The sequence below is a fragment of the Pseudorca crassidens genome, chromosome 21 (assembly GCF_039906515.1).
Source record: "Pseudorca crassidens isolate mPseCra1 chromosome 21, mPseCra1.hap1, whole genome shotgun sequence".
Lineage (NCBI taxonomy): Eukaryota > Metazoa > Chordata > Mammalia > Artiodactyla > Delphinidae > Pseudorca > Pseudorca crassidens.
Genome location: NC_090316.1, coordinates 17,129,631 through 17,149,977, shown reverse-complemented (window position 1 = coordinate 17,149,977; position 20,347 = coordinate 17,129,631). Strand labels below are relative to the sequence as shown.

Sequence of the window (20,347 nt, the reverse complement as noted above, 5' to 3'; positions counted from 1 at the left end):
TTTATTTGTCAGGTCTACTTGGGAAATCATTCCTTTTTCCTTTCTCACTTCTCTTCTGCTTTCCCTGTTTTCACTTGGAATACTTGAGGCCCAGATCCCTGCCTGCCATGCTTTTATCAGGGCGCTTGCGGCTCCCTCCAGCAAAGCTCTTGAACCTTTGATGGCTCACCCTGTGCTCCCTCCCCCCTCAGAGCAGAGTACAAGTTGCCCAGCAGATAAGACTGACACATTCCTGAGGAGCTGAGCCAGTGAGGGCCCTGTGGGGTGGGAAAGGCCAGGGCTTCTGGACAGACAGTGGGAGATACCAGTGCTCTGCCACTCACTGGAGGGAGCCGTACTTAGGATAGAAGCTGCTCCCTTGTATTATCATGATTAACATTTATTTTAGAAAGGAATGCAGAAGGTATTGTTTTTGAGGGCCAGAGCCACCATGTTTTAGTCATGTGGCCTTGGACAAGGTTTGTGTCCACTCCAAGGCCCCATTTCCTCATCTATAAAATGAAGATAAATAGTAATATCTCTACCATAGGGTTGTTGTGAGGATCAAGGCGAAATAACACACATGAGGCTCCAGGCGCAATGCCTGACCTAGAACGCGGCCCCGACTCGGCAAGGCAGAACTGCTACCTCGTGTCCCTAACGTCTCTAAATCGGTGACACCCCACCACTTTGGAGGTTCCTAGGGGTCAAATGAATCCCACGGAGACCTCGGGGAATAACTTCTGGGCTTCAGTCTCGAAGCGCCATTAGCTGGGTGCTACGGAGAGAAAAAGGTAACACTGACCTTTACAAAAATGACCCCCTTGGCCCCTTCCGTTTGACTCAAATCTGGAGCTTGTGAAGCAAGTCCCTCCCCCACCCCTACAGGCATCCACGCCTAGTAAACTGGGTTATAAACACCCCTCAACCATTACAGCCCAAATGATGTCAAATGGGTATTTGATTAACAGGTTTGATTAATGAAACCCAGACCTAAGACTAGCTGTGACCCTCCCGATTCTTTAAATCTTAAAAACATTGGAGAACTAAAACACTGTGGGTAGAAGTCATTTAAGTAATGGATGCCCCTTAGAGAGGGACTTTATATCCACTCGTTTTAATGTCTGTGGATGTATTTTTTAGTTATTTTGTTTTCTTTCCCTTTCCATCATGAGAGAGAATTTTCCTGAACATAGGTGCTCTGGGTTATCTTTGTTTATCCTATAAGCAGGCTACCACATAATCTGTGAAATCAAAGGCAGTCTTATCAGCAGGCAAAAATACTTTCTACCCTCCTGCATCCAAGTTGTTAGACAGGCTGCAAGAACAGGATCAGAAAGATAGAGCCTTGAAGAGGACTCATGGTCAGTTTGAGTTTGTGTGAATTAAATGCGCTTGTCCTGTGGAAGTGGAAGAATTGCAATCTTAGGAAAAATTGGAAAACTGATGGTACCAGACGGCAGAGAGGTTAAAGGTCCGTTTGAGGAAGACTAAGCGATGATCATCTGGAAGATGTTAGAAAGAACTGGGGCTTGAAAAGCTGTCCTGCAGACTTTTACGTGCCATTTATTCCTGCACGTGTAAAGGGCTTCTTTTTTTCAGCTATTTCATTACTTACCATTGAGGTGGGTTTTGTTTTGTTTTGTTTTAAGTACTTCATTTTCAGTGAAGCTAAATTACTTTCCTTATTTTAAATTATTACTCTTTGGCAGGGGTAAAAAATATTCAGAGTAAAAATGTGACTCCTGTTCCAAAGAAGAATCTGATTCAAGTGCTTATGTTTGAACTCTTAAAGATGTTGACCCTTGAAGCTGAAGTATACAGGTTTTTAAATTAGTCATTTGTGCTGTTGCTGCGGCTATACCACGCATTATCCTGTCCTGTATGGGAAGTTGTAAAAAAGAATTGGGTGTTAAAGAGGGCTCACACTTCTATACAGAACTTACTGCATTTTTTAACAGGCTGTCTAAGGTTATTATTTGTCAGAGATTATTTTTATATTTGAACTATGATTTGAGATAGAATACACTTTATTTACGAGCAACTCTGCTTGGTTCCTTGTTCATGTTTCTTTTTCTGTGAAAGAAGACATCACTGCCTTTTATTTCTTGGCACTGGGTGGAGATACCTAATGACTCAACCTAGGGGTTGTTGAAAGAATAACTGTCCTCATTGAGGGTCGCTTGTTCTGTGAGGAATAAGAGGCACCGGACAGAACCACCACAGTGTGCCATTTTACTATAAAATAGTAATATTAAATTTAAATGAGAAAACTTGTGAAACATAAATATTTTTAAACTATTCACTTTTTAAAGAAGTTTCAAGTACTCTTCTATATTATAGATATTAATGGATTCAAAGAAGCTCGATTAAACACGTCAGCTGTTTGGAAAAAATATTGATCCACCCATCAGTGGTTTCCTGTCTCTGCTAATGTTATTTCTTTGCTCTGTAGGCGTCTGAATACTTTAAACAAATGCGCGGTGATGAAGCTGGAAATTAGTCCTCATCGGAAGAGAGTGAGTGTATAACATGGAGAGCGTGGTGGGAGGAAAGGGGGCAGATCAACAACTGGGTTCTGAATTTTGTGATACATTTTGTCTCTCAAACTCTTACTTCCGTGGTCCAAAACTATCGACATTTTAAATGTTATAATCCAGTCAGGTTTACCAAAAGCTGTGTGGCCTTATGTAGTGGAAACCAAGAGCTGCGGCCAGCCAGTAAATTGTGTCTTGCCTGCTGTTTTTGATCTGAAAAGATCATCTGTGATTTTTGCCCCATTAGCTCAATGCCTATGACATATTAAACGGATGAGGCTTAAGGAATTCCGGTGGCTTTTGCATTGCCTCCTTCCAGAAATTAAAGCGGAAGTTCTTGGGAACTCTGTCTTCCCATATGTAACAGTAACTGTGTTTTGAAGCCGTAGGGATGGCAGTGAAGGCTGGCTGGTAGGATATGGAAGAATAATAGAGATTTGGAGGGAGAAAAGGAATGAGAGGAGGAAGACGGAGGACAGGAAATCCCACACATTCTAGTGAAATGGTGGCACGTAACTGATTCAGATGGTATTTTCTTCTGTGTATGAAATGTGAGGACGTCTTACGAGATCTTAGGAGAAGAGGTGGGTGTAGTAGTGGGAGTGAGTGCCACAAATTAGAGTAAACAGGAGTAAGTGTGGTCAAAGAACATATTTCTGACTGTTCAGAGTACCCATTTTAATTATCTAACCTACAGCAAGCTGCCTTCTTGGGGGAGTTAAACCTTTTAAACAAATGAGCTGGAACCTCACACCCGCTGAGCTGTGGAGAGGAGCCTGCAAGTCAGCGTTTAATGCTCTCCACTCACTGTCCTGGGAAACTCTGGTCACAGGAGATTCTCCACACCAGTGGGAAGGACATGCTTCACGCTGAACTGTGCCTTTTGAGATCCCGCCTCAAGGGCTTTGACGCAGTAGTCTGTCACACGGTAACCCTGAGTCCCACCGGTAAATCAGGCATCAGCAGCGGGGATGTTACTTCGTGTTTGTGAATGTTACGTGCTGTCAGGACTGGGTACTTGTGAAGCCTTGTTAAAAGGCTGGAGCATGTCTGAGGTTGAAACGTCACAAGACACTTGTGGCATTAACTCTGGTTCCCGTGTTGGTGGGGGAGGGAACGAAAAGGAACAGGTAAGAGGCTGAGAAGTACCCACTGACCCACTGAAGAGATGGGACGGCTCACCTTGCTTTGTGTCTCCGTTAATCTGTTAGAGGAGATCTTGTGTACTTTTAGGGTAGCTAGAGATTTCGGTGACCCCTCTTCTTAAAGTGTTTGAAAACCACCATTTTAATTGCAAAAGGGAATATAAACACATACTATCCACAGACAGGAAAATTAAAGGCAGACCAGAGGGAGTCCTACCCATTGCTAACTCCAGTTCAAAATATTTTACATGCCTGGAATTTTCACAGATCTCAGAGGTTTCCTCTGTGAGCAATTGAAGAGCAGCCTATAGATCCCAGTGTCTCCATTAAATAACTCCTGTTTCGCTTGAAACACATGGTCAGGCTTCTTCCTGTTACATTCTTTACATACATCTTGGTTATTTTTAAAAAATAATAAAATAAAGATGCAAGGGGGAAGTGACACGGCTGGCGTTATGATCAGTCTCCTGGCCCCTGGCCCTTGGCGCACATACTTCCCCCTGCGGCCTGCCAGTCCCAGGGCATGAGCGGTTCTGTTCTGTCTCTGCAGAGTGAGGATTCGGACGAGGATGAGCCTTGCGCGATAAGTGCCAAATGGACTTTCCAGAGGGACAGCAAGAGGTGGTCCCGGCTTGAAGAGTTCGATGTCTTTTCTCCAAAGCAGGACCCCATCCCTGGGTCCCCAGACGATCCCCACCTGAAGAGCGCCCCCAGCCGTGAAAGCGTGCTGACGGACCTCAGCGAGCGCCAGGAGGTGGCTTCTGTCCGCAGCCTCAGCAGCACCAGCAGCCTCGCCACGCAAGCGACCCACCTCGGGGGCGCGGCGACGGCCCGGACTAACTCCGTCACCAGCGTCTGCTCCTCCGGTACCTTCGTCGGCAACGATGACTCTTTCTGCAGCCTGCCCTCTCCCAAGGAACTGTCCAGCTTCAGCTTCAGCGTGAAAGGCCACGAGAAGAACACCAAGTCCAAGACGCACAGCCTGCTGAAACGCATGGAGAGCCTGAGGCTCAAGGGCTCCCACCACAGCAAGCACAAGGTGCCGTCCAAGCTGGGGCTGATCATCAGCGGGCCCATCCTGCAGGAGGGGGTGGACGAGGAGAAGCTCAAGCAGCTGAACTGCGTGGAGATCTCCGCCCTCAACGGCAACCGCATCAACGTCCCCGCGGTGCGGAAGAGGAGCGTCTCCAACTCCACGCAGACGAGCAGCAGCAGCAGCCAGTCCGAGACCAGCAGCAACGTCAGCACGCCCAGTCCCGTCACCAGGACCCGGAGCCTCAGTGCCTGCAACAAGCGGGGAGGCATGTACCTAGAGGGCTTCGATCCGTTCAATCAGTCCACGTTCAACAACGTTATGGAACAGAACTTTAAAAACTGCGAGAGCTACCCGGAGGACGCGGTGTTCTACATCCCAGAAGATCACAAGCCTGGCACTTTCCCCAAAGCCCTCTCCAACGGCAACTTCTCTCCCTCAGGGAATAGCAGCTCTGTGAACTGGAGGACTGGAAGCTTCCACGGCCCTGGCCACATCAGCCTGAGGAGGGAAAACAGCAGCGACAGCCCCAAGGAGCTTAAGAGACGCAATTCCTCAAGCTCCATGACCAGCCGCCTGAGTATCTATGACAACGTGCCCGGCTCCATCCTCTACTCCAGTTCCGGTGACCTGGCCGACCTGGAGAACGAGGACATCTTCCCCGAGCTGGACGACATCCTCTACCACGTGAAGGGGATGCAGAGGATAGTCAACCAGTGGTCGGAGAAATTTTCAGACGAGGGAGACTCAGACTCGGCCCTGGACTCGGTCTCTCCATGCCCGTCCTCTCCCAAGCAGATACACCTGGACGTCGACAATGACCGAGCCACCCCCAGCGACCTGGACAGCACGGGCAACTCACTGAACGAACCCGAGGAGCCCTCAGACATCCCGGAAAGGAGGGATTCTGGGGTCGGGGCCTCCCTGACTCGGTCCAGCAGGTAAGAGCTTTTCTTCCCTTCTCCACCCAGTTTGAGGAGGAGGGATCAGGAGGCTGCTTCTGCTTGTTGTGTAGGGAGGTGGGAATAAGTCCGACATTCACAGCCACGAAAGTTGCTAAGGAAAGTGACAGACGGGGAAATCCTACCACCCTAAAAGAGTGAGCACTGTTCAGTGGGTACCAGAGCTTCAGTTTGGGAAGACGAATGAAGTAGGTTCTGTGGATGGATGGTACGGATGGTTGTACCACACTGTGGATGTACTTAATACTTAGTGTATTTACCTGTGCACTCAAAGTGGTTGACAGTAAATTTTACGTTATATATATTTTACCACGGGGGGAAAAAAAGACTGGAATGGAAGTTGAGTCTTCTCAGTTCCTAAGATAAGAGGCCGGTGAGCGGCCCACTGCTGACTCTGCATCGACCCATTAAAAAGCTTTCGTACTCACTCACATTCCCCGCCTTCTCTCTCAGGCACAGGCTGAGATGGCACAGTTTCCAGAGCTCTCATCGGCCGAGCTTAAACTCTGTATCGCTGCAGATTAACTGCCAATCTGTGGCCCAGATGAACCTGCTGCAGAAATACTCCCTCCTGAAGTTGACCGCCCTGCTGGAGAAATACACGCCTTCTAATAAGCATGGTTTTAGCTGGTAAGGGTTTAAACTGTCCAGTGAACTGTATTTGAAAATGTTCTCAACCAGTGCTCTCCCAACACTGAGGATGTGACAGTTGCATCCTGGATCTTTAGTCCATCATCCTAATGCCGTCAGTTTCTGCACTCTTGAGGCTCCCTTTGACCCTGCTTAAGCCAATCTAGCTTTAGGGAGTTTCCATCAGGGCTGGTTGAGTTTTCAGTGCCAGTTGATGGGATGAGCATGCTCGACTCTTCCATCTCATTGTCCAGGCGCTTCCTTCCCAGTGGTGGGAATAGCCCACCACAGGCAAATACACGTACAGGATCAGATCATAACTGGGAAGGAAGGGAAGAAAACTGTTTAGGTCAGAAGGTTATGAGACCAACTCTGACATGCTCCATGTACAGTACCTGGTTTTGTACCCCTCTTTGTGCACATTTTTAGAAATCATTTTTGATGGGAGTATTTGCAGCATCACAAGAATCTACCTGAACTAAAGAGTTTAGTTTTGTTTTTTCCAACAGACTCTTAAGCAGTGGATAATCATTTTAAGGAATTCACCACTCTAAGATATCATAGACTAAAATAATATATGAAGATAAAATTTATTGAGCTGTCCATACTTTCAGAAGTATGGCCCTTGGTGTGTATGGTGTGAGATGCAGACTGTCGGGCTGGATGGGTCATGGATAGGACCCATTATGTGCATATTTTAATTTTCTACTGAGTGCAAAGCAGAGAAATGTCTGTACATTGACATCCCAGCGCATTCTGCACTGTCAGCTGCGTATCCTGAAGTCTTTTCACCGGTCCAAGTGTTCATTATCCAGTTGCACAATTACCGCTCTTTATAAAAATGGAGAAGTGGCCCAATTCATGAGTAGCGCTCGGTAGCAAACCAGAGAGTCAGCGGAGCAATGTAACCCTTCTCTCTCCAGCTCCTCCCCTCCTTGGGACTCATAGTGAGGTTAACTTGGGCATCAAAGCATCTCCTGTTCAAAGGCTGTTATTATGGGAGCCCTGCTAAATACAGAAGTTGTTTGTTCTGAATGACAGAAATAAGTATTGACTGGTTTATCCCCACATGCTTCAGATTCTCGGTGGAGATCGTAATGTGTTCCTTGCACATTCCGCCGCTGGGCTTTTCTCCCCCGACAAAGCGAGTATTATGCACACTTATAGCCGTGATACCATATACTTAACTGTATGGAAACACAAATTTGGCTGTGTGCTTCAGTTTCACCTTTCCTAGAGCTATAAACAGTAACGCGCCATGGCTGTGGTGTAAGCACTCGAAAGTCAAGGCAGTCTGCCTCGCACCGTGTTCCTCTGTGCTTCGAGTCAGGGTTTCCCGGCTGGCTATTTAAAACTGCATACTTTACGCTCTCATTTCTGGGTTGCCCCCACCAGCACCACCGAACCCTCAAGAATCTGAAAGTCCATAATACCTCCTGGGTTCTGGGCAGTTTTTCCAGTGAGTCCAAACCAAATGTTAAAGCCTCGCACTGTGGGAATCCACGGAGTGAGGAGAAATTCTACACAAAGTTCTCTTCCTGTTCGGCCTTGCCCTTTCTTGTCCCATTTAGAGAGGTCATTTGTAGAGCTGAAATTTCTGCTTCACAGCATTAAATGCATGACATTGGTTTCCTGCTGCTGCATATACTGCTCCGGCTGGACCTGGTGTCAGGACTCCAGGGAGCCTGGCGTAGGCTCACAAAACCCTCATTGTTCTTCTCCGGCTTCCTTTAGAAAGCTAAAGATGTCATATTCTCTGGGGTCATCAGCAGGAGAATTTATTTTGACTTCGGGTCATTAGCTTGGCCCCCACTGTTGAGCGCTGGAGTTGGTTCTCATTATGTCAGGCCAACATCATGCATCTGCTGTTTTCTCATCCGGATCTTTTTTTTACCCTAAATACTTTGGATCTCATCGAGAACCTAGAAATGATTCTTGTCCATTTTCAGGACAAATAGGAACTTGTTTTTCAACTCTGTCCTGAAGCTCCTACTTAGGGTCTTGACTGTTCTTTTCTCCTTCTGTTCCTTCCTGTGCCGCCGTTTTGTAAGGAAGCCCATCACCTCCCTTAAGAACACAAACCCAGTTCTCAGAGTTACCAGTGGAAGGAGAATCCCCAACTGAGGAGCTGTTACTGGGCCTCACAGCCCCAGCCCTTAGAGGATGTAGAACATCACTGTCCAATGGAACTCTCTGTGGTGGTAGAAATGTTCTATATTTGCCCAGTCCAGTATGGTAACTACTGGCCACAAATGGCTAGTGAGTGCTTAAAATGTGGCTGATACAACTGAGGAACTGAATTTGTAGTTCTGTTTGATTTAAATTTAAATAGCTACCTTATTAGCACAGATCTAGAGCCCACAGGGTTTAACTGCACAGATGGACAGAAACATAGACAAGTAAACACATCCCTCCAACCCCCAATATTTTTTCAATAGGGCTGTGCCCAAGTTTATGAAAAGGATCAAGGTTCCAGACTACAAGGACCGGCATGTATTCGGGGTCCCTCTGACGGTCAACGTGCAGCGCACAGGACAGCCCCTCCCCCAGAGCATTCAGCAGGCCATGCGCTACCTCCGCAACCACTGTCTGGATCAGGTGAGAGCCGCTGCCTGCAGGTCCCGCTTAATCATGGGAGTCCAGATGCATGCATCTTCTTCTAGTTTTGCAGTGAAGAAACGCTTAATGTTTTTTTTTTTTTACAATAGGTTGGACTCTTCAGAAAATCAGGTGTCAAATCCCGGATTCAGGCTCTGCGCCAGATGAATGAAAGCACCATAGATTGTGTCAACTATGAGGGGCAGTCTGCTTATGATGTGGCAGACATGTTGAAGCAGTATTTTCGAGATCTTCCTGAGCCACTAATGACGAACAAACTCTCGGAAACCTTTCTGCAGATCTACCAATGTAAGTGTTCTTTGATCTTGACGTTGTTGGCAGTGGGGAAAAGTGGGGTCAGCTGAAACCTGTACCTCCTTTGATGTCATTCTCTTGGACCTACATGATGATCTCTTAGAAATACATCATCGATTTCTTTCTTCCTTGCCTTCTTGTTTGTGGAACAGGTTTCTGTGTACCTGTTGAATAATGCAAAAATAAATTGCCCTCGTCATCATTCTCTAATTACCGAAGCAACTATGCATTTTTACATTCTGATCCAGGAGCTCGTTTTTTTCATTCGTTTCCAGAACAGTGTTATCTAAGATACTTAAAAGAGCAGATTCCGAGATCTCTCTCTCCGCCTTGTCTGTAGGCATTTCAGTTGCTTCACATTTCTCTAGCAGGGCCTGTTGTGTTTAAAGTTTCACAGGTGTCTGTGTGTTTTATCTTGCTGTAAAACGAATAAATAATCTTTTTCTGCTATTCATCTCAGCTTCTACCAGAAATACTTGGGAAAACAATACCCATGCCCATCTCACTTTTAAGTAAAGCTTAAAGCAAACAGTGGTCTGAATTAATGATCACGATCAGGATTATAGCTCCTACAGCCTTGTGTTTTTCTTGGCTCAGTGTGTTATTACAGCAATGTAATTTAAAAGCAGCTTCTCTCAGTGCTTGAATTGTCTTTAGAACTGGCACGTGGGACTTTATTTTATGAGAAATGGAGTTGGTCTGGATTATTTCATTATTTGCTTCGTCCTTTCAGATTTTATGAAAACACAGGTCACATTTCCCCCACCAAGGTATTTGTTATGTATTGTAACCATGGAGCTGTTTAATCAGTTTGTCCTATGGAGCTGCATTTGAGTGACTTCAGTTTTCCACCGCACGCCTTTTAAAAGAAAAATTTGCCTAGTAAAGGAGACCTGAAAGTTGTGTTCCACATTTTCTACGTGTATTATTTTATTCATTTATATATAATACATTATAATTGTATTATACATATATATTATATAATGTTATAATACATTACATTATATTGTTATATATTTTTATGGGTTTATTTCTCAAGCGTGTATTTTTCTAGTAGCCTCTCAGTAGGGCTTTCTAAAACTTAAAGAAATTACTAGTTAAACATATCTGTTGTTTAAATGGAATATATTAGCAGCTTCCTTTCCCCATTTAAAGAATGAACAGATCAGTTGAAATTGGGAGAGTCCGCTGAGATGCTGAGCATTTTGTAGTCAAGGTGAAGAAATCTCGGTTCTCATCCTCTTGTATGTCTTTGATAGGATTTCTCGTTGAAACTAAAGTATAGCCTATAATGTTCAGTAATTAAGAATGGTAAACTAGGAGTTTCAAAAAAGTACTTAGAAAAGAAAGAACCGTAAAGAACTGTAAAGTAAAAGAGAAGAGCAGGCATCATCTGGAGCTGCACTCTGAGGTGGATTCAGGAGTATATTGGCGTTGTGGGTTTTTAAAACTTGTAACTCCTCCACAGGCAGGAAGCACTTAAGGGTAGTGACGCTGGTGGCCATCCCTAATTTCTTCCGTATTAACCTCAAGTACACTTTTTGCAAGTGCTTGTTCAGTGCTGGGCTGAGGTCTTTGATGCCGCTATTTGCTTTGGGACGTTTCCTTGCGAGCGTACATGGAAAATCACTGGGGTAAATGCGGGTGTCGTGCAGATGTGCCCAAGGACCAGCGCCTCCAGGCGATCAAGGCCGCCATCATGCTCCTGCCTGACGAGAACAGGGAGGTCCTGCAGACGCTCCTCTACTTCCTGAGCGATGTCACAGCAGCTGTGAAGGAGAACCAGATGACTCCCACCAACTTGGCCGTGTGCTTGGCGCCTTCCCTCTTCCACCTCAACACCCTCAAGAGAGAGAATTCCTCTCCAAGGTACGGGTCCAGTGAGCTGCGCACGTGCACGGTGAGACGCGCACGCGTGGTGTTGAGACGCACACGTGCATGGTGAGACACGCACGCGCATGCTCCGTTCTTTAGACAGAAGAAGCCTCCGTTTACTTGTAGGGCTGTCCCTGTGTTTTTGTTGGGTTCATACCCGAATCCAGAAAAAAGGAGTTTCTCCCTTGTGCTGCTTCCATTCTTTCTTCTCGGCCCTGGGGGCGTGACTTCCTAGACAATCTAGTTTCAACCAGGTTTTGAGAGCGATGTGCATCACTGCTTTGCCGTGGCAGGTGTGTCCCCTGATCCTCCCCCCAGTGCTCTCTGTAACATCGTCATCATACTTTCTGCCGGCAAACAGACAAGAGAGTTTACAGACCTCAAAAACTGGGTGGGGAACGAGAGCCCTGCTGCCTTGGCTTCTGCATAAATAAAACCAAGCTGCCTTGGCTTCTTCCGTAGAACCAAGCTGCCGGCCTGTATGGGAAAGTTGAAAGGAGCTGGATCTGAAATGACTAAGGATGACGTTGAGCCTCAAAGTTAAGAGTCAGCTGAGCCCATTGTTGCAAAGTTTCTCCTTAGATGTAGACAAGATCGAAGTGACTGTGGAGGTCCAGGAATCTGGAACATAACAAAGGCTCTTCTGCTCAGCACTTACTCTGTCCCCAGCATGGGGCTACACCCTGGACATTGATTATCTTCTTTAATCCTCATAACAATCGTAGGAGGTGAAGCTCCAGTTAGTATCTATTTTACACATGAGGCAAGACTGCAGGGCAGGTCACTTGAGTAAGTATTGAATAACTTGCCTATGCTGATAGGAAAAAATGGCAGAACCAGTTGGATCATCTTACTTATATGAATATTTCGTATAAAGGCCTCATGGTAAAGTGTCACTAACCCCTTTCTACTAAATTCATCCTGCTGATCCTTTTCCTCAGCTGTAAAGGAATTTGACAAATATTTCTCAGCTGTAGGGTGAGGCCTGGTTGTGCTAGTGAAGTTAGCTTTGCTTCTGAAAGCCATACAATGCTTAATTAACTAGTTCTGTGTTTAATGGGATAGAGAGCTAGAGGTGAGCAGAAGAGAGAGATTAGATAAGATTAAGACAAAAGCTCTAGGAAACAATAGACTTTTCTCTCACTGACAGGAGGGGCTTCTGCTTATTTACACTGGAAAGAATGATCCGGTTTAGCCCCTTGACAAGTGCCTGCCACCCACATACTCCTCAAAGCTGCCTTTCCTTCCTGCCACCCCACACCGTATAGACCTTACAAGCTGCCCTGTTTAAATAGGAACCTATTTAACGTGATGGTTTTAAATAACCTAGATTTCATCGGAGACAGTCCCTTCCATGTTTTCTGTGCACCAAAGTAAAGCTCTCCTTAACCACTTAATGACAGCCTCCAGTGAAAGTCTTTTTCTCTCCTTTAGGTTTCCTCGAATAACACATTGATTAAAAATATATAAATACTTCGGGGCTTCCCTGGTGGCGCAGTGGTTGAGAGTCCACCTGCCGATGCAGGGGCCATGGGTTCGTGCCCCGGTCCAGGAGGATCCCACATGTCATGGAGCGGCTGGGCCCGTGAGCCATGGCCGCTGGGCCTGCGTGTCTGGAGCCTGTGCTCCCCAATGGGAGAGGCCACAGCAGTGAGAGGCCCGCGGACCGCAAAAAAAAAAAAAAAAAAAATATATATATATATATATATATTTGAATCTTTCCCTTCCCTTATTTCTCTCTCTAGGGTAATGCAAAGAAAACAAAGCTTGGGAAAACCAGATCAGAAAGATTTGAATGAAAATCTTGCTGCCACTCAAGGGCTAGCCCATATGATTGCTGAGTGCAAGAAGCTTTTCCAGGTAAGGAGATGGGAAGTTTTGTTATTTGTCAAGGATGATGTAAATGAGGACAAAATCTTGGGCACCATACTTGTTCACATCTTTTTTTTGGCCGCAGTGTGCGGCATGCGGAATCTTAGTTCCCCAACCAAGGACTGAACCTGTGCCACCTGCATTGAGAGAGTGGAGTCTTAACCACTGGACTGCCAGGGAAGTCCCAACTTGTTCACATCTTAACCAAAAGGTCTTTTCCACAGCTGAAGGTTATATATGTAGTCTGAGAATGTCTTATTTATATATTTTATAATGTATAAGCTCATTAGAGCTAATATGTTAATGAACTTGCCTACCTCCATACCCCTTTACTTAGAAAGCAGAAGTAACCAATTATCTGAAATAAATTCTGTATCTGAGATGCAGCCGCTATGGAAAACAGTATGACCATTCCTTAAAAAATTAAAGATAGAACTACCTTAGGATCCAGCAATTCCATTCCTGAGTATATCCAAAGAATACAAAAGCACTAATTCAAAAAGATACATGCACCCCAGTGGTCATAGCATTATTTACAGTAGCCAGTGGAAGCAACCTAAGTATCCATCAACAGATTAATGGATAAAGAAGATGTGGTGGGGAGGGGGTGTGTGTGTATAAAATGAAATACTACTCAGCCATTAAAATAAAAGAATGAGGGGCTCCCCTGGTGGCGCAGTGGTTGAGAGTCCGCCTGCCGATGCAGGGGACATGGGTTCATGCCGCGGTCTGGGAAGATCCCACATGCCGTGGAGCGGCTGGGCCCATGAGCCATGGCCACTGAGCCTGCGCGTCCGGAGCCTGTGCTCCGCAACGGGAGAGGCCACAACAGTGCCCGCATATCGCAAAAATAAATAAATAAATAATTTAATTTAATTTTAAAAAAATAAAAGAATGAAATTTTGAATTTGCAACAATAGGGATGGACCTGGAGGGTATTATGCTTAGTGAAATAAGTCGGGCAGGGGAAAACAAGTATTGTATGTTATTGCATTCATGTGGAATCTAAAAAAATAAGACAAAGAATGAATATAACAAAACAGAAACAGACTCACAGGAATAGAGAACAAACTAGTGGCTTGAAAGGTAAGAGGGGTGTGGGGGGCAAGGGGAGTAAGAGGTACAGACTACTGTATATAAAATAAACAAGCGACAGGATATATTGTACAGCACAGGGAATATAGCCCATATTTTACAATAACTTTAAATGGAGCATAATCTGTAAAGTTTTTGGATCACTATGTTGTACACTTGAAACTATTGTAAATCAACTAACTGTACTTCAATTAAAAAAAAATCTGTCTTCGTCAACGTACACCCTATTTTAATCACTTACTCTCCTACTGTAACTTTCTAAAGAAGAGGACCTCAGACAAAAATAAGCTTTCTAGGTACCTTTATGAAGGTGATCTGCTTGCGTCGTCACGATACCACATGAGGTCGGCAGGGACACTCCTCCATCTGTTGGAAGCAGGGGGACTGGACTGCTTGCACTGCCTTGAGAATCTTGCCGCTTCCTCTGATGGGCAACAAACCTCCTTTATGTCTCTCGTGTCCCTCCCAGGTTCCTGAGGAAATGAGCCGATGTCGAAATTCCTACACCGAACAAGAGCTGAAGCCACTTACCCTAGAAGCATTAGGACGCCTTTGTAATGATGAGTCAGCCAGCTACCAACACTTCCTCCAGGACTGTGTGGACAGCCTGTTTAAAGAGGTCAAAGAGAAATTCAAAGGCTGGGTCAGCTACTCTACATCTGAGCAGGCTGAGCTATCCTATAAGAAGGTATGTCATCTCCCCGTTGTCAGCCATTTGAATTCTAGTGGTCAGGACTTGGGTTCATCAGAGACGAGATACCCTTTTGCCAACACAGTTCTCCTTGGGGATCTGTCACCCATTCCCTTCCTTATAGAGCTAGGCAGCCAGGTGATCCATGTTCCCCAGGTAAGAGTGGAAACCAGTTCAGTGAGGAACAGTACTCATTGAACATGTGTCAGGGGAATCAAAATATCTAGTGAAATACTTTGGTTCCACAGAAACACACTAGAATTCCCTGGAATGTTTTACTAATGGTATGGGGCCTTTGGGCATTTTGTGACGAGCCTAGATATTTCCATCATTTGATTGGAATCCCCTTGGGCTCTCTCCTGTTCTCCGTCACTCTTCTCTTGGCCCTTTAATGAGCAGGGAGTGCTGGGTGGGTGGGTGGTTAACCTGAAAGCCCCTTAAGGGCAGAGGCATCCTGTATTGCTTTGCATGATAGGTGCATGGAGGTATTTGTTGATTTGTCTCTACCACCTTGAGTAGAAACAATGAGAGCAATCGGATGGCCATGCAGGCTTGGGAGTGCAGATAAATCTTAGTTTTATTACATTGACCCTAATATGGGTCCCAGGAAAACAGATACAACCGGAGGTGACGCCAGCAGTACTATTTGCTTTCTAGCCTGATCGTGAATGTACTTGCGGTCAGCAGCCTATTAAAGCCAGAAATAAACATTAGGACGACGTACCCAGCTAGTAGTTTGCCTTCAGAGACTAGGTGTGTGGGAATGGTCTCAGCACTGACGAGTACATCGTCTTTTCAGGTGAGTGAAGGACCACCTCTAAGGCTTTGGAGGGCAACCATTGAAGTCCCTGCATCGCCTGAGGAAATCTTAAAGCGCCTACTTAAAGAGCAGCACCTCTGGGACGTGGACTTGTTGGATTCAAAAGTGATTGAGATCCTGGACAGCCGAACTGAGATTTACCAGTATGTGCAAAACAGTATGGCGCCCCACCCCGCTCGGGACTACGTTGTTCTGAGGTGAGAGCTTCCGGGCTGATTACTGCGGCAAGGGTGAGCCTCTGTGGCACTGAATGTTATAAGATGCCAACATTATTTAAAATAGAACGTTTGCTTCCAGAAAAGCGTTGAACCCTTCCAACTATGAAAACTATATCCTCGTTTATTCCAACAGAGTGTCCGTCCCTGAAAATGGTTTGAGCTCTTTTGGAACCGAGCTCAGAAAGAGAGGCACATTCCATTGAACGTGTTCAGTGGTAGCTGATTTTTGCCCCCTTTAGGATAGATTTTCTCGTTAGAAACAGCAGAAGCCAGGAAGTAACATTTGGGTCCCAAGTGAGCTGTGGTTAAGGCTGATTCATGTGTGATTCATAAATTCTCTGAAGATATCATTGAAAGAAGAATTCCAAAAATCTTTGAGGAAATGTCACATCATTAGTCCAGAACTTCTCCAACGGACTAACATTTGGATGTCCATGTTCTAATACATTTGTGAAATAGAAAAAGGGTTTTCAGACCCACTTCAGATTGGTCCTCTTTCCAAGAACTGCCTGTGTGAGCTTAAATACCGCTGCAGAAGGGGCTCTGTTGAAGTTAGTCGTTCAGGAGTCCTTGCACAAGGATGGATGCATGGCGTGGCCCCCATCCTGCCCTTCAGCTGCCTTCTCTAAGAGTGAGGCCCCGTTTTAAACTCGGCTTCCAGGAAACTCCATTTTTTTCCCCTCTCGTTTTGTCCCTACAGAACATGGAGGACTAATTTACCCAAGGGAGCTTGTGCCCTTTTACTCACCTCCGTGGACCACGACCGGGCCCCTGTGGTGGGAGTGAGGGTCAATGTGCTCCTGGCCAGGTATCTAATCGAACCCTGCGGGTCAGGGAAATCCAAGCTCACCTACATGTGCAGAGCTGACTTAAGGTATGTTCTAGTGCTGATTTTTTTTTTTTTTTTTTTTGACATCTTGAGTGAATACATCCCTGCATCTTGGATGCTCTGTGAAGGGCGGTGCTTATAAAGTAACTCCTTCATGTTTCTTGGTCCTCTGGGTACCACTTACTAATTTCCACCCCTTAGAGAATATGGTACTAAAGCAATGTGGATGTGGTGGTTCTGCCATGAACTTAAAGCCACAGGAAATGAGAGTTCGAATTAGCAATCAGATGTTTCTCATTGTATATTCAAAGAGGTTTGAATAATGTGACATGCCCTTTTAGTAATTAATTAGACCTATACTTTGTGCCATAGATCAGTGCGAATTCTTATCAGAAAATGAACGAAATGCAGCAATACCAACAAGAAAAAAACAAACCTCTAAAAACTTTCCAAAGTGGCTCTCCTGTTAACTAAGTCCTCATTTGAAGTCTTTACAGCTCCGTACTGCAAGTATCTGTATGGTCTGTTTTTGTTCTACATGCCAGAGCTTTCTTTCCTGAACAGTTTCACTCAGTATCTGCACTCAATATGTTGTTCCTTGAGAAACTTCTGGTTCCAAAAGTGTAATGGAGATGCCAGCAGATTACTTTGGAATAATAAGAGGGATCTTTGCTCGCACATTTTGCTGATCAAGAAATAGAAGTATATTCAGAACTCCCTTCAGCTGATTCAGGATTTTCCAACTCGAATAATTTATTTGCGTTTCCTTTCCTGTCTGTCGTAGGGGCCACATGCCAGAGTGGTACACGAAATCTTTTGGACATTTGTGTGCAGCTGAAGTTGTCAAGATCCGAGACTCCTTCAGTAATCAGAGCACTGAAACCAAAGACACCAAATCTAGGTGATTCCCGAAGCATGTCCATTATCTGGGCCTTTGTTTCTAGAACCCTTGCCAGTCCTTGGAAGATTGGGTTCAGTGTCTGATCCTGAAACAAAACTACAAGATGGAGTGTGGGAATTGACTATAGTGATTTGATACATTTTTAAAGCTGCTTTCTATTCGTTTAAGGTCTGTATTATGGACCTTGACTGGAATATATGACTGTGCAAAAAAAAAAAAAGTATTCCTATTCGAATTGCTTCTGAGAAGCAAAACTATAAATACATTAGGGAAGATAATGAAGAGACGTCATTCTCTTGCGATGTCGGTGTCTGTGTACGTGTACCTATGTCATTTTCTTTGCAGTGTGTGGAGGGACTGGTGTATCCACTGGAATAGTTGGTCCTCTTTGACATATTTTCTCGCTGAGAAGAGCAAAGAAAGGTTTGCACAGAGGGGTGTGTGTATGTGTGTTTGTTGCTGGTCGAATGGCATAGATGTGTAAGTTGGGCTACAGTGTCTGGCACACTGAGACACCTCCAAGAAGGATCGTGATGCATCAGGTTAATACCCATGGAATTATCCAGAAAGTGAACCCATTTATTTTGGGGTGTCAGACAACCCACCCTTGTCTGGTTTTTTTTTTTTTTCCTGAGTTAGTAAACACTTTCCGTCTCCACCAACCTCTTCTTTACCTTAAAAGTGATTGTAATAAATTTACTTGGATAGCCCATTTTAAACACAGTTTGTCTCTAGACCTGATTGCAGATAGCAAAGTTGTTTTTATCCAGTACAGGTGAATTCAGGGATGGAAATTCCCCCTTGCTAGCTCCAAAGCACAGTTCTGTTTTTTGGTTTTTAAGTTGAGATGTGAAAACTGAGCACTCTTAACATCTACTCCTGAATCAAATATCAACACCTTTTACGTGTCCGCAAATTCTTTGCATTTCCATGTTAGGAGAAACTCTTTAAGGCACTATGTATGGGAACACAGAAAACTGTGTCCCAAGGAAACCCTTGTAAATTTAACCCAACCACAAAAGTTGCTTGTTGTTATGGTTATTAACAGCATTTTTGAAAGCTGCATATGTTAATTGGATTTGTCCTTCTCAGCAAATAGGGGTTTTTTTAAATTTTGTTTTTCCTACATTTCTTTTTCTTCTCCTTTATGAAGCCCCTGGAAATATATTTTAGTAGTAATGGAAAGTAGTAATCACAGTAAAAAACAAACAAACAATCAAAAACACACTAGTGCAGGGCTTTGGAAGGGTGGTCTTTATACAGGTTTTACTGTAACGGTAAAGGTTGGCTCAAAAGACAGTATTAGTGAATTTATTTTATGTGGATCAAAAGTGAATAATGTATGAATGAGAGTTGTAAGAAGGACTTTTATTTTGTTATAATTTAGTTACCATTGTCAGTGTTATTTCAAAGGTTCTTTGAAGAATTAGGGGGCAGGGGACAGATCAGAGTTTAATTTGAGTATTTTGGATATTAGCGTGCCTCATGAAGATATACTTGTATATTCAACTTTAATGGCTTTGAGATTTGTAAGAGTATATGTTGTATATACCATTCTATTAAGAAACATGTACGCCTACCTGTCCACTGTGCTTTCCAACACAGATAAAGCATGATAAAGATTATTATTTAAAATATACTTGTATTTATACCTCAGATATTCTTTTGGATTTTGTACCTCAAGGCTTTTTTGGTTTGTTTTTTTTTTCGTTTGTTTTTTGCTAATGTAAATACACTTTACATGAATACAGTCTAAGTGAAAAAAAAGTAAATAAGAGGTTTATAACTTGCTCTATATCTGTACAGAATATAATCAATAAGTGCACTATTAAATGTTTAAAGTAAGGGAAACGTCTGGCCTGCTTTCCACTGTATCACATCTCACTCCCACCCGTAAAGCCACAGACGGCAAGGCATACCATCCTAGCATCAACTAAAATGAAAATACAGATTTGCTACAGGAAAAATCGGACTGCAAATCATTCCAAGGCCAAACTGCAACTGAGCCACTCACTAACAAACAGGAAACCCTGGTGAAGGTTCAGGAAGCACAGAGATGCTCTCCAAACAAAGGTCTCGAGGAAACGATACTGAGAAAGTTACAAGAATAAGCAACAGCAACCGAAAGATGCTCATGAGCAAAGCCAAGGTCACCGATTCATTCCACAAAAGGTCTCTTTCCCACTGTTTGGCTTTCCTGTTGAAAGGATTCCTTACATATTTGACCAGAGGAGAATGTGAAGGATGTGAACATTTTCAAGAACTCTGCTTTAAGCCACCTAAAGTGATATTGCCACAACTTACTAATTGTGACTAATTGCCTAGGTTGTAAGCTCTCTGAGAGCAGGGCTCTTCTACACGTCTTTATAATCCCCTACAGCAGCTTTCAGTGTTTTGTACTTGTAGGCACCTAATAAATTTATTATTTGCCAAATGGAATTGATTGAATCAGCGTCTGTTATTTGAAAAGGAAGAGAAGCTAGGATGCTGTCTGTCTTAAGTCCTCACTTTGGTTCATCAATGCCCATTTTGAGATGGTAGAGACTGGAACTTGTTAAACCTAGTGAAATCTTAAAGTTCAAAAACTGGCGAAGATGACATAGATATTCTACAGAGATGCTCTGGATTCTAAATTAGAGAGTTCTTTGTGCTGGAATTTCAACCAGTCTCATTCCTCCGATACAATGTGATATGCATCTTAGATTTGATTTTGACAAATACTCACTCTGGGCGTAGTAAAGGAGAAAAACCAATCTCAATATAATTTTTTAAAAGACACACACAGACCAAAGCCTTTTTATTTACTTCTGCCTCCAGTCCTGGCTTCCTCAGAGCCACATAAAATGG

General features: G+C 44.2%; 1 protein-coding gene across 5 annotated transcripts in view; it reads left to right on the top strand.

Moving 5' to 3' along the window:
• Positions 1-19,939, top strand: part of DLC1 (DLC1 Rho GTPase activating protein) — a 401,992-nt gene extending 382,053 nt beyond the window's left edge. For 4 of the 5 annotated variants that reach the window (XM_067721869.1, XM_067721870.1, XM_067721871.1 and 1 more), the window contains 11 exons: positions 2,435-2,498; positions 4,212-5,635; positions 6,110-6,286; positions 8,725-8,884; positions 8,995-9,193; positions 10,855-11,068; positions 12,820-12,934; positions 14,511-14,729; positions 15,532-15,749; positions 16,471-16,644; positions 17,384-19,939. In XM_067721869.1, coding sequence (XP_067577970.1) covers positions 2,435-2,498; positions 4,212-5,635; positions 6,110-6,286; positions 8,725-8,884; positions 8,995-9,193; positions 10,855-11,068; positions 12,820-12,934; positions 14,511-14,729; positions 15,532-15,749; positions 16,471-16,644; positions 17,384-17,504 — 3,085 coding nt within the window. In that variant the 3' untranslated portion in view covers positions 17,505-19,939. Of the gene's footprint in view, positions 1-2,434; positions 2,499-3,259; positions 3,647-4,211; positions 5,636-6,109; positions 6,287-8,724; positions 8,885-8,994; positions 9,194-10,854; positions 11,069-12,819; positions 12,935-14,510; positions 14,730-15,531; positions 15,750-16,470; positions 16,645-17,383 lie in introns of those variants that run through there. The other variant, XM_067721874.1, reaches the window with a different exon arrangement.
• The last annotated feature ends 408 nt before the right edge of the window (positions 19,940-20,347 follow it).